This window comes from Bison bison, unplaced genomic scaffold, assembly GCF_000754665.1.
Source record: "Bison bison bison isolate TAMUID 2011002044 unplaced genomic scaffold, Bison_UMD1.0 scf7180017864471, whole genome shotgun sequence".
NCBI lineage: Eukaryota > Metazoa > Chordata > Mammalia > Artiodactyla > Bovidae > Bison > Bison bison.
The window spans coordinates 14874040-14895323 of NW_011495032.1; the positions used below are offsets into that span (position 1 = coordinate 14874040).

Genomic DNA, 21284 nt, shown 5'->3' on the forward strand with positions numbered 1-21284 from the left:
GCAGCCATGAAATTAAAAGACACTTGCTCCTTTGAAGAAAAGCTATGACCAACCTAGACAGCATATTAAGAGCAGAGACATTACTTTGCCAACAAAAGTCCATCTTGTCAAAGCTATGGTTTTTCCAGTAGTCATGTATGGATGTGAGAGCTGAACTATAAAGAAATCTGAGTGCTGAAGAATTAATTGATGCTTTTGAACTGTGGTGTTGGATAAGACTCTTGAGAGTCCCTTGGACTGCAAGGAGACTGCAAGGAGATCCAACCAGTCCATCCTAAAGGAAATTCGTCCTGAATATTCATTAGAAGTTCTGATGCTGAAGCTGAAACTCCAATACTTTAGCTACCTGATGCGAAGAACTGACTCATTTGAAAAGACCCTGATGCTGGGAAAGATTGAAGGCGGGAGGAGAAGGGTATGACAGAGGTTGAGATGGTTGGATGGCATCACTGACTTGATGGACATGAGTTTGAGTAAGCTGCATGAGTTGGTGATGGACGGGGAAGCCTGGTGTGCTGTAGTCGATGGGGTTACAAGGAGTCGGATACAACTAAGCGACTAAACTGAACTGAACCCCTAAGTCTGACCATCCAATGTCACTGTAGTACAAATAGCTCTGTTGTATTTTCTTTTCCCCAAATTGACAAATCTTTTTAGAGAAGGAAAAACATGTTTAGTTAAAATTAAACTGCATACTTCAACCACATATATTATTTTTGTATAACTGATCATTTGATGTTATATTTGAATGTCTTAAAGTATCATGTTTATGTAGATATCTATGTTTAAAGGACAATACATCACTAATTTCTGCTAATGTGAAGATAATATTTTATTTCTTGCTTTTCCCCACAACTGTTGTACACATCTTCCTGATATACATCTTTTAATATCTGCTGATTATAGGCACTTATGAGTAGTTGGGACCTAGCATTACTTTTATTACCCTGGATAATACAATTTTGATTGGAGAAAGTTCATTTTAGGATGAGCTCAGAGAACAGGGTAAACTATTATGTTAGAAACTTTGAAAAGACTGCAATGAACTCAAAAGAGCTATGGTAGACGATCACCCATCCCAAGTGAATAGTCATGGTTTCTTATGTTTCATTCATAGCTTAGTGGTGAAGGGATGAATGGACCCACTCTTGATTAATTTTACTTTGCACAGGGGTGGGGAACGGGAAGCTAGAAAAACCAGATATTTGTTTCCTTTATTTTCTTCTGTATACTATAATAAACATTTAGTTCTTCAGCATTATTGATTTTTGGATTGGATGTTGCATATAATTTTACAATTTGTTCAATCACTTATTCGATATTACATATTGTGTTTGTGAGGGAATGTTTCTGGGGCAGACTGATGTGGGCTGCCAAGGACTGCTTGCTGATTTGTTGTTTAGATGAACCAACACATACAATATATTACTGTTTGGAAGTAAAACACTGAAGACAAGCAAGAGTGTCTACCCAATTTAAAACACCTGTGGGAAGACAGTTTCTCAGTAAATAGTGCTTATACCTCAGAAAGTTATTTGTTATGAATGCTCTGGATACAGACAAAGGAAATGTTTTCAGTACACATACTGTCTAGCCTTCTAGAGCTAACCAAGAAAGATGTTTAAGGTAGACTTAGAGGGGACTTAGGTTTTGGTAAGTTTTTTAGATCACAAATGTTAGGACATTGCCTCAAATCCACTTGTCTTGAGAAATGAAAAAATTTTTGAAAGAATATTTAGAATTTGGGCCACAGAAATTATGTTCTAATTGAAATACATTATTTATAAATTCGTTTAGCATTCATAAAAATCTCCAAATACAGCCTTAAGGTTAAGTAAAATTTTCAAGAGAGAGGCTTTGTTGATCTATAAAATATGATAGACTCATCAAAAATACATGCACACACATGTGCAGGTCACATACACACAGACATGGGGGAAACATATCTCTAAATTTTACAGTAGTTATCTTGGAATAGTGGAATGGCATTGTAATATTTCTAGGCTTTTGACATTTCTATGATAAAGATGTACAACTTTTACAATCAGAAAAAGCCAAAGCAAATACCATTTTTATGTAATCATCAAAACATACATGAGATTGGGAAATAAGCTTGGAATTATATTTATAAGTGCTAAATAAAAAGGTATAGCAGAACATTGCCACTTAGGTAGGGATTAAGGCTCACCAGCATATGGGCCATATTTATTTGCCATTTAATTTGGTGATTCTTCCTTCTTTTTTATTTCATAATTTCTATTCTTGTAGTGAGAATATGAATGTGTAATAAACCTTCTTTTACATTTGGGAAGGCACATGTAGCCCATCAACTATTCCAAAAGTACTAAGGAATGAAGTCCTACCTTTCTTAATGAATGGCTTACTGAGCAGTGAGTGCCCTTGCTGTTCTGGGTTCCTCAATGGACTGCCTTTTGTACAGCCCTTTGAAATATTGCTAGTAGTGGCCCCAGCATTAAAGGAAGGAGGAGTGTGTAACACCATCAAGAAAAAGAAACGCAAAAAGGCAAAATGGATGTCTGAAAAGAAGAGAAGTGAAAGGCAAAGGGGAAAAGGAAAGATATTCCCACCTGAATGCAGAGTTCCAAAGAATAGCATGGAGAGATAAGAAAGCTTTCCTAAGTAAACAATGCAAAGAAATAGAGGAGAACAATAGAATGGGAAAGACTAGAGATCTCTTCAAGAAAATTAGAGATACCAAGGGAATATTTCATGAAAAGATGGGCACAGTAAAGGACAGAAATGGTATGGACTTAACAGAAGCAGAAGATATTTAGAAGAGGTGGCAAGAATACACAGAAGAACTATACAGAAAAGATCTTAATAATCTGGATAGCCATGGAAAGGTTATAACCATAACTTCTGGAAAGTGTGATCACTCACCAGGGTTAGACATCTTGGAGTGTGAGGTCAAGTGGGCTTTAGGAAGCCTCACTACAAACAAAGCTAGTGGAGGTGATGAAATTCCAGTTGAGCTATTTCAAATCCTAAAAGACGATGCTGTCAAAGTGCTGCACTCAATATGCCAGCAAATTTGGAAAACTCATTGGTGGCCACAGGACTGGAAAAAGTGTTTTCATTGCAATCCCAAAGAAGGGCAATGCCGAAGAATGTTCAAAATACCACACAATTGCACTCATTTCACATGATAGAAAGGTCATGCTCAAAATCTTCCAAGCTAGGCTTCAACAGTATGGGAACAGTGGACTTCCAGATGTTCAACTGGTTTTAGAAAAGGCAGAGGAACCAGAGATCAAATTGCCAACATCTGTTGGATCATCGAAAAAGCAAGAGAGTTCCAGAAAAACATCTACTTCTGCTTTATTGACTACACTAAAATCTTTGACTGTATGGTCACAACAAACTGTGGAAAATTCTTAAAGAGATGGGAGTACCAGACCACCTTACCTGCCTTCTCAGAAATCTGTATGCAGGATAAGAAGCAAATGTTAGAAATGGACATGGAACAACTGACTTTCAAAATTGGGAAAGGAGTACAGCAAGGGTGTATACCATCATTTGGCTTATTCAACTTATATGCAGAGTATATCATGTGAAATGCCAGACTGGGTGAACCACAAGCTGGAATCATGATTTCCAGGAGAAGTATCAATAACTTCAAATATGCAGATGACACCACCCATATGGCAGAGAGTGAAGAGGAACGAAAAAGCCTCTTGATGAAGGTGAAAGAGGAGAGTGAAAAAGCTGCCTTAAAACTCAACATTCAGAAAACTAAGATCATGGCATCAGGTCCCATCACTTCATGGTAAATAGATGGGAAACAATGGAAACAGTGGTATGTTTTATTTTGGAGGGGGGGGTCCAAGATCGTTGCAGATGCTGACTCTAGCCATGAAATTAAAAGACACTTGCTCCTTAGAAGAAAAGCTATGACAAACCTAGACAATGTATTAAAAAGCAGAGACATTACTTCACTAACAAAGGTCCATATAGTCAAAGCTATGGTTTTACCAGTAGTCATGTGTTGATGACTCTGGATGTGAGAGTTGGACCATAAAGAAGGCTGAGCACCAAAGAATTGATGCTTTTGGACTGTGTTGGAGAAGACTCTTGAGAGTCCCTTGGACTGCAAGATCAAACCAGTCAATCCTAAAGGAAATCAACCCTGAATATTCACTGGAAGGACTGATGCTAAAGGTGAAGGTTCAATACTTTGGCCACCTGATGAGAAGAGCTGACTCACTGGAAAAGACTCTGATGCTGGGAAAGATAGAAGGCAGGGGCAGAAGGGGACGACAGAGGATGAGATGGTTGGATGGCATCACTGACTCAATGGATATGAGTTTGAGCTATGTCTAGGAGATGGTGAAGGACAGGGAAGACTGGTGTGCTGCAGTCCATGGGGTCTTAAAGAGTTTGACATGGCTGAGCGACTGAACAACACCAACTTACTCAAAACCAGCAAACTGAACTTGAAACACCTCAAAGAACCAGGTTTTGGTCAAGATATGTCTCGTCTCTTCAACCTCATGGTTAATAACCTGTTCATCCATTTGGGCACACGTAGAATAAAATGGCAAGCTACTCCAGTGTTCTTGCCTGGAGAATCCCAGGGACGGGGGAGCCTGGTGGGCTGCCATCTATGGGGTCACATAGAGTCGGACATGACTGAAGTGACTTAGCAGTAGCAGCAGCAGTCAGAATAAGGATATTCTCCATCTTAAATGATTCAATATATCTGCAAAAAACAAATAAAAACAATACAATCTGCCAAAAATAAGGTGTATATATCTAATGGGAAAGAAAATATTTCAAAGGACATCATCGGTGATGTGAACCTGGTATTGTTAGACTTTAATACAAAGTGGTTGTATTTTCTATTTCAAAACAAAAAAATGTGAAATTCTATACCAAGTATATCCAACATGTATATGTGTGCCTTATACACATAATACACATTGCACACACACACACACACACATCATTAAACATATGAAAAGATAATAAGTGGTGATTACGGGCATGGTGTCTGGAGTCAGCCTAGTAGGGTTCAAATCCTAATTCTTCCACTTACTGTTAGGCTTTGGGTGGTTTGCTTAACCTCCGTGTGCCTCAGTTTCCTTTTGTGTAAAATGAGAATTGTTAGTGTATCTAACCTCATAAGGTTGCATGCGTCTGTGCTAAGTTGCTCAGTCGTGTCTGACTCTTTGCGACACTATGGACTACAGCCTGCCAGCCTTCTCTGTCCATGGGATTCTCCAGGCAAGAATAGATTCTTGCCTGGATTGCCATGCCCTCCTCCAGAGGATCTTCCTGACCCAGGGATTGAACCCTTGTCTCGGCATCTCCTGCATTGCTAGGCCAATTCTTTAGCACCACCTGGGAAACCCTTTATAAGATTAGCAAGAGGATTAAATAGCTCCATGAATGTAAATATTACCATGGTACTTGCCACACAGGAAATACATGCTTTTGAAAATCCTGCCATCTTTTGATGACTAGAATGAGATTCTTTTTTTTTTTTCTTTTTATCTTTGAGACTGGGATGTTATGTTGTGATGTTGGAGCAGGGGGCTTGTATTCCCTGATTTAAGGCACAGGACTCTCTGAGTTGGAATATACTAGAAACTGAGTGAGAAAACTCAAGCAAAATTTGTGTATGGGAGCTTGGTGAGTGAGCACTAGAAGTAAGGCAGGCGTGCCCCATTAACAGAGTACAGTCTACCCAAGCAGGTAAAAGGGAAACAAGTAATGAAAAGAGTTAGTTTAGTGGTAGAAATACAACCTAGGCTTAGAAGTTTTGTTTCCTTTATTCTGCCTTCATGTAGTATTTCATTATTTTTATATAAAATGGAAGTTACCTGATTTCTACTGTCTGAACTAAATAAAAATTATGAAAACATATGAAACATATTAAAGTTTCCAATACTTTCTTCCTGTATATCTTGGTACACTACACCGGATCCACATCTGCACCTAATTAAGTTTCACTAATCACTGCATGATAAATAGCACTGTTGAGGCATAATTACTGAGAAAAATTCAAAAGACTCTTCAGAACTTATGTGAAAATCCAATTCCTTTCTAAGCAACCCAGTATGTGGAAGACCTGAGGTATGTCTTTATTTTAAAGACCATGATTTATTTTCAAATTTCAATTTTATTTTAAAAGTCTCACTTTTTGCAAAGCCCAGCTCAAATTTGGAGGTAGGTTAGTTGTATATTTTTTGGTTTGTCTGTTTTTGGAATGACCTATTGTACATTTGAAGTGGCATCATTATTTATTCATCTTGCTAAGTAACACTTAAAAGTGTTCCGCTTCAGTTTGCAGGCCTGACTATTTACCTGGTGGCTCAGATGGTAAGGAGTCTACCTGCAATGTGGGAAGCCTGGGTTCAATCCCTGAGTTGGGGAAATCCCCTGGAGAAGGAAATGGCAACCCACTCCAGTATTCTTGCCTGGGAAATCTCATGGATGGCTACAGTCAATGGGGTTGCAAAGTGTTGGACACAACTGAGCAACTTCATGTTCTTTCTTTCTATTGGCTGAGGGTTGTGTGAGTCATAGACATGGTGTTTGTAGGCATAGACCGTTGCACAGACTGTGTTACAAATACTAGTCCTATTTACAATGGTACTTTTTAAGTTGTGTGAAATTTTTAAAAAGTACAAATTACTTTTTCTTGTTTAAGATAGGCAGATAAATACAAGAAGGAAATAACACGATTAAACTCTTTTATATTAAGACATAGATTTGCTAAAAATGCAAACATCAGCATATTTTTCTTGCAATTATGGAAGAGGAAAGAGGTGCGTTTCCCTAAATCAGGAGCTATATATTTCCCCCTCTCTCTGAAAAAAAATTCTGGGCGAAAGGAAGTGTTAAAGGAATGAGAGATGTCTCCTTTTCAGACCCCGCCCATCTATACAAACAGATGGCACGATGGCAGTTTTCAGAAGTGACAACCTTGTCTTCCTGGCAGAGAAGAGGCAATTTGAGGGAGGCAACACACTAACTACAGGTGACTTAGAATTAAGAAGGTTTCCTCATAAAGCCTTAGATCCAACTAAAACTTTGGATTTTCTGGACTAGAATCATTTTCTATTTTTGTTTGTGTGAGTGTGTGTTTTATTCTCTCCAAGAGTAAACTCACATTAGAAGTCAGTCCTAATTATGGTAAACATATTTACAGTTCTAAGGCAAGAGAGCAAAGGGAATCAGTAGAAAGAAAACACCCTGGGGGGAAGACTGAATGAACTCACGGTTCACTAAAATTTTGTGACTAATCAGCATCTTCTTTAGATATCCCACATATAATCCCAACTGATCCTTTTACTTGGTAGAAAATATTTGGAAACTTTCCAATTGCAACACAATCTTTTTTTCAATTGTTGACCAGTAGCAGTTTTAAGAAGAAATTATTTCAAAATCTTAAGACTTAGAGGTGTCCTAATTTTCCCTATTAAACTTATAACCCAAATGTACTGAAGTCACCAGGATCTAAGGCCTAATTCACTTATATGTATGGTGAAATCTAGCGCCAAGGAGCATCCTCAGCTACTGCCCTGCTTCAAATATTCATGATTCTCCACAGTCCAAAATGCATTAAAGGTGGGAATGATGCCAATGATACAGTCTTCCTAGTGACAAGAAGCCTTCTTAGATCAAAGGAGCAAGATGTTAAAGACTTCAAACTAAACTGTCTTTGTGAGAGAGGCTCACAAAAGGGATGCCAAATCCCACACCCTGTTTTCAGTTACAGAACATCAATGAAATAAAGGAAAAAATAGATGCTCATTCATTTTTTCTTCTGAACTCTTTTTACTAAATGACTTTGCTTTTCTCCTTTCTTACCATTACAGTTAAACACAAGGATTGGATGCACAAAAACTGAAAAACATCATTCTTTCAAAGACAAAATGAATGACTACTGAAGAATTAATAGCATTTAAGCCAATATGATTTTGCTAATGGGGGCTGTGTGTTGAGAATAATACAAGAGCAATGTTAAGACCAGTACAGGAGCCATAAAGCACATGCATGAAGTAAATATACATAATAATTTAGGTTGCCCCTTTATGTCATTTGTCATCCAGCTCCATGTGTTCTTACACCTGTGCTCCCTTGCTTGATCTAGTCTAATACCTTGGAAATGTTAGGCATGCAGCCAATTGCATCCTCAGCCATTCCTATGATCAGACCCAGCTATCAACTTGCTTTTTTCTTATATTAAATCAGGAATCAACCCCAGGGCTCTGAACTACTTCTGACTGACAGGACCAACAGAAAGTTCTAGGCTAATTACTTCTTAGGACTACTTTCCAGTGCAAAGAGTTGCTGCTGACCTACTTTGGACTTACTGAAATAATTTATCAGGTAAGATAATTAAGGGAATATAAAACTATTTCTAAAACCAAGCAAGTAACAGAAATATTTGTTGAAATCCTAAGTTAGTATTCCCAGTGCTATCAGATGGGGCTTTATTGCTTTACAATGAGTCAGTTTTATTATGTCTGACTTGGAAGCCCTTCTTTTTTTTTTATAAATTATACTTGGCAGAATGTATTTGAGAGTCTCTTTGATGTATAAATGTATTATTTTTTACTCTTTTTCAGCCTGTATATAAAGAGAAACAATCTTCTAAGCCCTTCTTTTCTTTGCCTCTTAACCCTTTACCCATAAATAGGCATGCACATCCCTTTGCACAGGTGTTCCATTATTTTTGAAGTCTATTCTAAGTAAAGGGATGCCTCAGTGTGAGAGTAGATTTAGCTGTGGTGTGGATCACTCACCATGTGGACTTTTAACTCTCTTTTGAAAGCATAACTGTTTCTTATATATAGGTAAATATCTATAACTGAAGACTCTTTTGTAGCAATGTTCTTTCTTTTCTGTTGAGAAAATCTGACCATTTTATATAGCCTTGATGTTTTCCATAAGAAAAAGAAAACAAGAAGAAAACCTTGAAAGGACACCATAGAACATAAGGGAGAGGTTGTATAAGCTTATAAATCATCTGTTTTTTCCAAAATAAAGGCATTAACATGTTATATTAATAGTACTATGATTTATCAATGTCATTCTTTGTTATTTTTTTATCCTATTCCTCTACTCTCCTTTCCCTTCCCCCACTTATTTTTTAAAATTTTCTTCCCCATGTCCAATGTAACTTGCTTCTTAACTCAAAAACTCATCTAACTATGAAAACAAGATCAGCTGATTGCATATTGGCTTTTTAATTCTAACAAAGATTTACCTTCATCTAGAAAATATCTGAACATCATTGAATAGCTAGATTTAGTCCTTGTAGTAAAATGTAAATATTAATTTCTTAATTTAGGGTTAAAGAAAAATCAGGAATTAGTATTTCACATTTGTTTCAGTATTGCAGTTACAATAATATTATTTCTCAGTAGTATTTATTCACATCTTGTTATTACTTTGTAATGTAGAGTTGAGGAAACTTTATGCATAAAACTGTAGTTTAGTTAATGTCAAAGGAAAAGACAAAGCTAAACACTGACTTGTCATCTTTGTTTCCACACAGCATACACAGTGTTTTATGTTTGTGAGAGGACCTGACTGTGGTTTCATCCAAAATCAATAGCACATCAAGCTCCCCTGATCCAGTTGACTAGTACTAGAATCAGATCACTCCCCTATTGCTTCCTATCTTACTTTATAGCCTTTTGCATTCCATGCCTATTTAATTTCATTTATTGGTTTCTTCTTGTGTCCTTCAGCTGTTTCCAATCTGCCCTTCATGGCCATAACTAAATACAATATGTTAACATACAAAGATATTTATGTAAATGAAAATCAATACGCTTCTCATTTCAGCACCATTCGTTCTTGCTTACATTGGACATTTTTAGTACATTTTATTTAAATGTGAACAACTTTTCATTCTTGCCGGGGAAGTATAATGATCTTCTTGGCTCCCTGCCCCTTGCATCCCTCTAATCTTCACAGCTATGGCCACTTAGCCCCATCTGGAGGTTCAGCTTTATTCTGCATTTTGGAACTAATCTTGTCTCTAGGCTGGGGGCGTACAAGATGTCCTAGCCAAAAGCTAACTGATTCATCCACCAGCAGCCTTGCTGCTGGCTTCGTTCTGACCCTGTAACTTATTTCTGAGATCCAAGGGCTTGTCCCAGCCCTTTGTAGCCAAGACTTGGCTCTGTACACTAGTTCCAGTAGGTGGGTATCCAGTATCTGTCCTTGGTTCATTTTCCAATTCCTTGATGACTGAGGTTCTGCTGTGCCCTTCTTCCTGTTCCCTTTGTAACTGAATTTCTTTTCCTAATTCCAGTAGCCATGGTTGTTGAATCTTTCTGATGCCACTTAACTTGCTCTAATCTCCTTGTTCTGTCTACCCACATACCACAGATCTGAGCTTTTGCTAGAACACCAGAGTGACACTGCTTGCCTGGACATTTTCCCACTGCCTGCTGCAGGCTTCTCTCTTGTCCCCAGCTCTAACCCTGCAGGTCTTGAGTCATTGGATCTAAGCTGCCTGCAATCTGTCCATCACATTATTCCAGACATGACAGGGGAGAAATATTTTAATTGCATCTTTGGTTGAATTGTTATGCTAACATCCTCGAGTTACTTTCACCTCATATGTTTATCTTGACCTGCCACTTAAACACTTTAAAACTCAATTTCCTCTTTGTAAAGTGATCATAATAGAATCTACTCCTAGGGTTATTATATAACTGAGAAATAAAGAATGCATACATATAGGTCAAGCCCATAGTAAATAATCAGTCATTTTAATCTGCTATTATTATATCATTTCTTAGATCTTTGCAGTTGTAAAGTGAAAACATGTCACTTAAAAGTGATCATTAGACAAGAATGGGGAATGGGAAATTCTTAAGAAAAAATTAGGGATCCATGTGAATTTGTTAAAAGTAGAATAGCTGATAGCAAGATATTTAATAGCATTAAAAATAAAGTTAAACTATAGATATAGTCATCAACAAACATTAATAACCAAGATATTTTAAAGATACATTTCCTATCAATGTGTCTTAATATATAATGACTAAAACTGCACAGAGCTTTAAAGTATTTCAGTCAGTTCAGTTCAGTCACTCAGTCCTGTCTGACTCAAAGCATTTAGAAGGAGAATAATTCTCTGAGTCAGTCATTTATCTTAGAGCAATATTTATACAACCATCTGGGGAGTATTAATAAGCAAAGTTTTAAGTCCCACTTCTCTGAAATTCTGATTCATTAATTTTGACATGGAACTAAAGATGTGTTCCAAAAATTCCATAAGTAATCCTGATGATCAGGAGGTTTGGGAACCAAAAATTCATCAGTCATTAAGATGTCCAGGAAATTATTAAGAACACATATGTTTGTTTACCTCAGGATGGTCAAACTAGTGCATAGACTCCCTGACTTGGCTCCTAGCTGACCACTGGCTAGAAATGTCTGACAGACATGAAAATCCTACTGATGCCAGCTTATATTAACGGGTGACTGTTTCACCTGGCTGGGTAATAGCAGTGCCTACTTGTAAGTACTTTGTTAATTTACCTTAAGAATCTCAGTTTGCTCAGTTGGAATCCTCAGTTTAATCTACATTAAAAATACTCTAAATTGTTTCAGGTACAGACTGTTTCATTTTTGTCAAAATTGTCTTGCCTTAATTTTTCCTGTTTCTTAGCTAAATTCCCTCCACCCACAAAATGTTTCATCAAAATGATTGTGCTTTTTTCCCCCAACTCTACCGAGGTACAATTGGTATATAACATTGTAAATGTTAAGTTGTACAATGTGTATATTGCAATGTGATCACCACTATAGTGTTAGCTAACACTTCCATCACCTCACATAATTACCAGTTATTTTTTATGTGTGGTGAGAACATTTAAGATGTACTTCCTTACCTACTTTGATCAAAATGATTGTTAACTGCTCTAGGCAAACACACACACAAAAATGAAAGGGCTCCTGTTTGCTTTCCTGAAAGGTATGTGTATAAAAGTTGTATATTAAGAGAGAGAGAGAGAAAGAAAGATCGCCTCTTTCTACTATTATGCCACACAAAAACCTTTGGGTTGTTCACTGTGGGTATGAGATCTGGGTAGGGCCAATACACGTGGCCCCTGGAGAAGGAAATGGTAACCTACTCCAGTATGAGAGTGGATGCCCTAGAAGGCAGACCCATTTAAAATAATGAATATTCAAAATCTGTTCAGTGTATCTTTAAAGGAGAAGCTGAGTAACACCTGGGTGAAGGGAGTAGTTGATCCTAGACAGTGGCTCAGAAACCATTCCTTGCTCTAACAGCTCCCTAATTCAGCTATGGGTGCGCATATATATACCTTTAAATAAAATCTCTGCGGTTACCCAGATACACCATCTTGGAGCAGATTAGCAATTATCCATTGTTTCTTGACCATGCTTCTTGAGAGGTGTTCTGGTAAATACACTTTTTCTCTCTATCTCTTAACATTGACAGTATTTGGGAGTCTCAGTGATATCTTACTGTATCTTATCAAGTAATTCCCTAGACAGCTGTTTGGCTGACCCAACTCTTAGTTCAGCTGCCGAAATTCTTTCCTGTTATTGTAGCCCTCATCTTTCCTAGTTGAGAACTGGATTTTAAAAAATGCTGAAAATGTCTTCTTTTAGGAAATAATTGATACAGCAAAAATAAATTATTTACCATTATTTTGTTTAAAAGAATAAAACAGCACATTACCAGACATCCTCAGCATCTTCATCACATTCTGCACCAAACTGGCAAATATCACAGGTGGATGTCTCCTTTTGACTGGTTTCTCCTGAGCCTTCATGGACTAGGATAGAAAAAACGGAATGAAAAGAATTCAGATAAGTGAGCATAATATCAACTCCAAGACTATTTTATATGAAAGCTGCTACTTTTCCAATGGACATTTTTGCAATTGGAGCTCCATTAAGATTGTCATATTCGACTCTCTTCTTCCCTAAATTTGAAGAAAACAATAATATGCTAGTTACTGAAATGTAGTGAACAATTCTTTTTACCAGAAAAATAAAAAAAACAATAGAGTTTATTGGATTTATTAAAATTGGTTGCTTAATAAATCATATGAAGGAATTAACTAAAAATAATTTAAATTGGATGGTATCACTGACTCAATGGACATGATGTTTGTAAGCCCCGGGAGATGGTGAAGGACAGGGAAGCCTGGCGTGCTGTAGTACATGGGGTCGCAAAGAGTTGGACTTGACTGAGTGACTGAACAACAACAAAATTGTTACTGGCCTAGAGGAAAAATCTATAGGAGGAAAAGTCTATAAGAAACACTTAAAATTTTCTCAGTCCTAAATTATAAACTTTTTTCATTAAAAGCCTTTAATATATAATTTGTAAAATTTAGGTGGGAAGCTTTGACTTTTTAGATATGTCTTTTAGCCCCCTCAAGATGTAAAAAGTACTTATAAGGAAAAATATATTAATTATAAATTTTAGAAAACACATTTTAATTGGTTTTTACACTACTTTATTGAATCTTACATAAATGTTGCACAGAGCCCATCATAGTGATTTCTTCTATAAGGGCTATGAACGTATATTTTATTTAAAAATATATACTTGTCATTGATGATAGTTATTCATATTGGCTTAGACCATAAATTACAAGTGTAAAAATATGCTGTATACAATCTGCTTATAAAATTAAGCTTTCAAAATTAGGAAACAATAGTGTAAATCAATTTTAAAAATTTAGTATTTGAGTTCAAGAAATAAAAATCTGAGCAATCCTTTTAGATGAAGATTACTATTTATGAATTAAAAAATATGTAGTTGACAGCAAAAATAGCTTTGCTTATAGATGAAAAACTGCAACAACTTAACAACTGCATAGATAATATTATTCCATGGACAGATTATATACTTAAAAACATGTTTAAATCCAAAGATCCTTAAAAAGTGCATTTTTGCAAAAGGTTATGCATTTTCAATAGAAAAAGAATATAAACAATTAAGTATGGCATTGGCTTCTAGCATTATGAACCCTAGAAAGGTAACATTTTTAACAAAGACATCATTTATTAAAGTGCACCCTGAACCTAACATATTCAACCTTACTTATTTAATATGATATTTTCATAATTTATTCTTTGTCTATTAACATGAGAGTTATTGATAGTTACAAAAGCAAAGCTCTTTATTCCTTATTTTCCAATTTACTGCTCTGCAAATAAATGATTTGACTTACCAGAATAACAACAACAAAACAAAACCATCATTTAGAGTTGTGTTTTACAGTTTTTCCAGGAAAGATAGATTTATTTTTTCCAAAGCAACATTTTTCCCCCGTACTTGATTTACACTGCACTTTAAAAAAGTTATGAATTAAACAGATCAACTTCAATAGCAAGAGTACTGATGTTATAGTTTTTAAATTGAAGTCTAAAAAAATGGTGTTCCTCCCCAGAAAGAAAGAGGAATTCTAGACTCTGCTAAAATAGACAGCACTTATTATCCACTCTATTACATTAATAGAGGCGAGACCATTAGAGTGGACTATGGGGATAAGAAGGAAGCTGGGGCCTCACCTCGGGGGAGCCTGAACAGCTGAGGCCCATCTCTTTATTACTTTCTTATTATTAATGCAACACAGAAACTGCTAATGGGAGAGAGCCTTTTAGTGTTAGCAAGATTAGCAGCTTCTAGACTAAAACTTCCCATCACTCAGGAAACATACTAACACATGGGAAGGTCCTTAATGAACAGTTATAGCCACTTATGGGCAGCCCCATCTTCTTTCACAGCAGGGATCCTTGGTTAGGGATCTACTGAAAGTAATCCAGGTGATGAATCGTGCTAACTCAGCGGAACTAATAATAATATTTCTATTGGAAGTCACATTATATTTTTATAAAAGGGCAGTTACTGGTAGACTTGAGATGTTTGGAAATTCTCCCACATGGAGAAGTAAGCCCAGAAGCAGCAGTAGTAAAATCTCTCTCAACAAATATTCTGGGAATAAAATGTGAAGCAATCACAATGAAAAATAAAGTAAAATATTTCCATGCTTTCTGAAGCACAGATTTGCACCTTTGTAATAAACAAATCAGCACCCAGCTTTCATTTAACACTATAGACCAATGATTCTTAAATAAGGTTGGGCTCAGAACCTCAGGTAGATTTGATTTGTTAATTTACACATTGTTTTTTTAGAGGAGCTGCTATCTTATCTTAGGTTGCTCTATCATGTCAAACTCTTTGCCATCCCTTAGACTGTAAGGGCTCTAGGCTCCTCTGTCTAAGGGATTTCTCAGGCAAGAATACTGGAGTGGTTTGCCATTTCCTTCTCCAGGGGATCTTTCTGATCCAGCGACTGAACTCAAGTCTCCTGCATGGCAGGCCGGTTCTTCACCACTAAGCCACCACAGAAGCACTCAGGGTGCTATGGCCATAGACTATGTATTGTTTTTTAGATAAATGCATTGAGATATCCTCAGAGGTACTGAATTTGTAGGCCTGAGGCTTGGAAATATATATAAATATATACACATACACACACACACACATACATACTCTTAACAACTTGCTCCTAAGCATCTCTGCCTAAACAATACTGAGAAGACTTCCTCTGTCTCAAGCATCCTCCTCTTGCAGTGAATGTCTGGCTCAGGACTTCTGTCACTTTAAAGTGCACAGGAAGCACCTGGAGGTTTTGTTAAAATAAAGATTCTGATTCAGTAAATATGAGGTGTATCCTGAGGTTCTAAATTTCTTACAGGCTCCCAGAAACTGCTGCTGCTGGTCCACAGACCACATTTTGAGTAGCAAGGATAGTATTTTTCCAACCACAATTCACAATGTATTAGTGGGTAGGGAAATAGAGTTAGTGGGTCACTATCAGCATTTTTGCAAACATTTTTGTAAACATGAAGCAGAAGGTATGGGGACAGAAAACACAGACCGCATCTTATTTAGCAAGTATAGTATTTATTTTATAACACTATTTTCGTTATACATATGATATCCAACCAGAGCTGCAACGTAAATTTCATTTCTTTCTAAAGGTCACAGTCACAAAAGCTTGAAAAGTATTGAATTAGCACATGCTAGATCCTTGGAAATCATGTGTTGAACTGTACTGTTTCTTTTTCCTGTTCTTTTCAAAGTATAAAAAATAGGAAGAATTGGTGCTTAATTATTTGCATTCATTTGCTGATTATGCAGGAATGAGATCCATTTATACTAAAGTCTTATTTTAAACATACATTTGTATTTTAAACCTTTTATTTTGAGTTGTAAAGTAAAACAATTATTTCCCTTTATTCTATAAAACACTGGAGGAGGGCATGGCAACCCACTCCAGTATTCTTGCCTAGAGAATCCCATGGAGAGAGGAGACTGGCAGGCTGTGGTCCATGGGGTCACAAAGAGTCAGATACAACTGAAGTGAATAAACACAGCACACAGTTTACAAAAGGTTAGGTTTCAGCCCATGATTGAGGGAAATTTGAGGAGTAAGGGAGGTGGAGCTCCTGAAAGCATATTTTATATAACTGTGTGGTTTAGTTGCTAAATTGTGTCCAACTCTTTGCAACCCCCATGGACTGTAGCCCACTATGCTCCTCTGTCCATGGGATTTTCCAGACAAGAATACTGGAGTGGGTTGCCATTTCCTCCTCCAGGAGATCTTCCTGACCCAGGGATTGAACCCTGGTCTCCTGTTCCTGATTGCTGCAGGCAAACTCCTGCATTGCAGGCGAATTCTTTGCCAACTGAACCACCAGGGAAGGCCATTTTATGGTTTTTAAATATATTTTATATATGCTACCCTACCCTGGTGGCTCAGACAGTAAACTGTCTGCCTACAATGCAGGAGATGTGGGTTCAGTCCCTGGGTTGGGAAGATCCCCTGGAGAAGGAAATGGCAACCCATTCCAGTACTCTTGCCTGGAAAATCCCATGGATGGAGGAGCCTGGTAGGCTACAGTCCATGGGGTTGCAAAGAGTTGGACATGACTGAGTGACTTCACTATGCTATGCTATAGTTATAACTGATTTAATTAATTCCTATAAGAGTATTCTGGATTGGAACATTATAAGAGATGATCAAATTACCTCTCTCCTAAATTCTCCCTGCCCTCATAGTTTCATCTGGAAATTGTTACCAAAATTCCTTTATCATGACCCTGTTCTGGCCCCACTCAGCTTCTCACAGTGGATGTGCCCGCCTATTAGTCCAGTTCTCTTATGAACTCACTATAATGCCTCTGTGCCTCTTATAATATTCCTAACTTATATTGTTTCTTTTTTTTTGATTCTTTAAATCAGAACTTCAAGCTTTTTAAAATTTTATTTTTAATTGGAGGATAATGACAATATCGTGTTGGTTTCTGCCATCCATCAACTTGAATCAGCCATATGTATACATATGTTTCCTCCCTCTTGAACCTCTCTCCCCATCCCACTCTTCTAAAAAATATGGAATTTTTCACATGCACAGGGGTAATGCTAATCTTTTTATCATTCCAATTTTAGTATATGTGCTGCTGAAGTGAGCACACTATGTTATACTATTTCTGAAAATATGAAATATTAATGTTCAAACACAGTTATTCAATGTCATTTATTTGATTCAAAATTTCAATAAATTTTACATTCAGTGAAATGCTCATGTCTTTCAATCAATATTGAGGAACACATGCCAAGGACCAACTCAATCCTTCCAGAAAGTTTGATTTTTCCGCCTTTTCAGCCATTTCTCTACCACTGTTCTGTCTTTCTATATAAGCCAATCAGTAACCTGATCTGTCACCACAGATGAACTATTCTGGAATATCACATCAAAGGAATCATACACTATGTAATTATTGTGTTCAGTTTCTACCAGTTAAAACATCATAGTTTTAAGATGAATTCAGGTAGTTGCCCATATCAGTAGTTTATTTCTGTTACTTAGTATTCAGTTGAGTGAATATACCACAGTTTATTTTTCCATTTTCTTGTCCAAGGACATCTGGTTGTTTTCAGTTACTGGCTGGAAACAATAACTATTTATGAATAAAGCTGTTATAAATATTCTTGTAAAAGACATTTTGTGTACACGAGTTACTTCTCTCAGACGAATACCTCACAGTGGGATTCTGATATTCAGATAGCCACACCAGCTTTCGTTTGCTTATTGTTTCTATCATTTTTTTTTTTACTTTCAACCTGTTAGCTTATGTCTAAAGTGTGTTTCCTGTAAACAACATAAAGTAGAATTTCACTGTCTAAAAATTTTATTTATTGTTAATTTTGACTGTGCTGGGTCTTCCTTGCTGAGCGTGGACGTTCTCTAGCTGTGGCGAGTGGACGTTCCTCTAAGTGCAGTGCAGAGGCTTCTCATTGCAGTGGCTTCTCTTGTTGCAGAACACAGGCTCTAGGGTGCTCAGGCTTCAGTAGTTCTGGCTCATGGGCCCTACAGTTTGGGTCGTAGTTGTGGTGCATGGGCTCAGGTGCCCCAGAGCAAGTGGAGTCTTCCTAGACCAGGAATCAAACCCATGTTCCCTGCTTTGGCAGGAGAATTCTCAACCACTGGACCACCAGAGAAATCCAGATCTCACTTTTTTTTTTATCTAGTCTGAATATTTCTACATTTAATCAGGGTATTTAGTCCGTTTACTTACTGTAATTATTAATGTGTTTGGTTTTAAATCTCCCAACTTGGTGTTTGATTCAACATTTTTTTGTTTAATTCTTGAGTTGCAGAAATTTTTAATATATTTTGAGTACAAATTTTAGTCAGATACAATGTTTTGAGACATATTTTCCCAGTCTATTTTCTTGAATGTATTTTTTGTGTGTGTGGATGTGCAGACATGTTATTTTGATGAAATTATTTTTTATTTTTATGATTTGTCTTTTTTGTGTTATTTCTAAAAAGTCTTCTACTCAAAACTCATATGATATTCTTCTATGCTTTATTCTATTCTCTATGTGTATTGATTTTTAAATTTTACTTTATGTTTAAATTTGTGATCTATCTAAAATTGGATTTTGTGCATGATGTGAAACAGAGATTAAGATTCTTTGTTCTTCCCATGCGGACATGATTTTTCTCTCTTGATCTGTCAATGTGTTGAAATATATTGATTGATTTCCATAGGTTAAAACAACCTTGCATTTTGAAGCTAAGTCAAACTTGATCATGGTATATAACCTTTTTGCATATACTGCTGGATTACTTTTGCTTGTATTTTGGTAAGCATTTTTGTGTCTGTGGCTCATAAGACATGCAGATTGTAATTTTCTTTTCTTGTATTGTTCTTGTTTTGTTTTAGTATTAGGGTTAAAATGGCCTCATGATATGAGTCAGGAAGTATTTCCACTTCCTCTATTTTATGAAAGAGTTTGTGGAAGATTATTATTTCATTGTTTATACAAGGCTATTTAAAATTTCAGGCTTCCCTCATGGCTCTGGAAAAGGAAATGGCAACTCCAGTGTTCTTGCCTGGAGAATTCCATGGATGGAGGAACCTGACAGGCTACAGTCCATGGAGTTGCAAAGAGTCAGACACAACTGAGTGACTCACACACACACACACACACACACACACACACACACAAACACACATAGCTCACTTGGTAAAGAATCTGTGTGCAATACAGGAAACCCTGGTTCAATTCCTGGGTTGGGAAGATCCGCTGGAGAAGGGATAAGACCCACTCTAGTCTGTTTTATTGCTTCCTTTTCATTTTTATTATTTTCTTTATGCTATAAACTTAGAGTTTATTTTCTACTTTCTTAAAATGGAAGAAGTGCTTGATTTTATACCATTCTTATTTTCTAATACAGGTATTTACATCTGTACATTTTCTTCTAAAGACTTTTTTTGTGAAAAATATAAATTGTAATATCCTTTGAGATTTCTTCTTAGACCCACGGATTATTTAGTAGTGCATTTTTTAACCTCCAAATATTTGTGAGTTTTCAAAGGTATATTATTTTTATTTATCTTTAACTTAAATATCCAAAATTCACTTAAATGAGAATCATTTAAAATATACAAAAGAGCTGTGTGGTCTTAAGGACACAGAGAAATGTAGAAAAGAGTCACTCCAGGTTTTAAAATTAAATGAAAAATAACAAGCATAATACAGGGTTTCATTAAATTCAAAGGATTTTAGAATTAGATAGGAAGACTTTTAGACCTTTTTACCCAACCCCCATCCCCTCAATGCAAAATTCAATCAAATGATCAACCTGGATGAGAGTTGAAATAAAAAGTAGATTTGTGTGAGCTACAAGAATAAATTGTTTTGAAGTGCTGAAAAGTCTGAAGTATTGAAAAGAGCTCAGCCTGATTGTCCAGGCTTTGAAATAAATCTCTCTGGAGTTTGACAAGTCTATGTCTGGTGTTCAAGATGTTATATATATACTAAAAAAATCCATCCAGAGTGATCTATCCATCATGGTTAGAGAAAATATTGTTTAATTTAAATCCTTTGAATTTTATTGAAACTTGTTTTATGGCCCAGAATATGATCTGTCTTTTTGACTATTCCATGTGCATCTTAGGATTTGTAACCTCTTATGGGGAGTGATTTTCTATAAATATTAATTAGCTTAAGTTGATGGTCCAAATCATCCATAACTCTTTTGATTTTTTTTGCTTAATTGTTCTATTACTGAGAAAGGTGTGTTAAAATCTCTACTGGTGACAGTAAAATTGTTTCCATTTCTCTTTTGTTATTTTGTTTCATCTTATATTTGGGAGCTCTGATATTGGGTGTATAAACATTTAGTAGTCTATGTCTTCTTTTATGAGTGACTGTTTAGCATTATGAAATGCCCTCTTTTACTCTCTGGTTACTCTATTCATCTTGAAGTCTACTTTGTTCTGATATTCAGAGAAACACACCAGCTTTCTTTCACTTATTGTTTCTTTTTACTTTTAATCTGTTCATTCATTTATGTTTAAAGTGTGTTCCCTGTAAACAACATACAGTTGGATCTTGCTTTTCTATATAGTCTGAATACATCTGCATTTACTTAGGGTATTTAGTCCCTTTATTGTAATTACTGAAATGTTTGGTTTTAAGTCTACCAATGTGATGTGTGATTCATATTTAGCCAATCTTCAATCTTTTTGTATTCCTCTGTTCCCTTTTCTGTCTTTTTTTTTCTGGTGAAGCAAATATTTTATGGTATTTATTTCATCTTACCTCTTCTAATAATTAGTTTGTTATATTTTTTGGTTATTGTATTGGTGTCTGCTTTAATGATTGCAATACCCAACTTTAAATTGTAATCTATTACTTCATGAACATATTTTCAACTTTA

The 21284-nt window shown here is 36.2% G+C and overlaps 1 protein-coding gene across 1 annotated transcript in view; it reads right to left on the reverse strand.

Annotated features, from left to right (window-relative positions):
- The window catches only part of TMEFF2 (transmembrane protein with EGF-like and two follistatin-like domains 2), a 280288-nt gene that overhangs the window by 109910 nt on the left and 149094 nt on the right, over nucleotides 1-21284 (reverse strand). The window contains exon 5 of the mRNA XM_010860853.1: nucleotides 12704-12800. Coding sequence (XP_010859155.1) covers nucleotides 12704-12800 — 97 coding nt within the window. The remainder of the gene's footprint in view (nucleotides 1-12703; nucleotides 12801-21284) is intronic.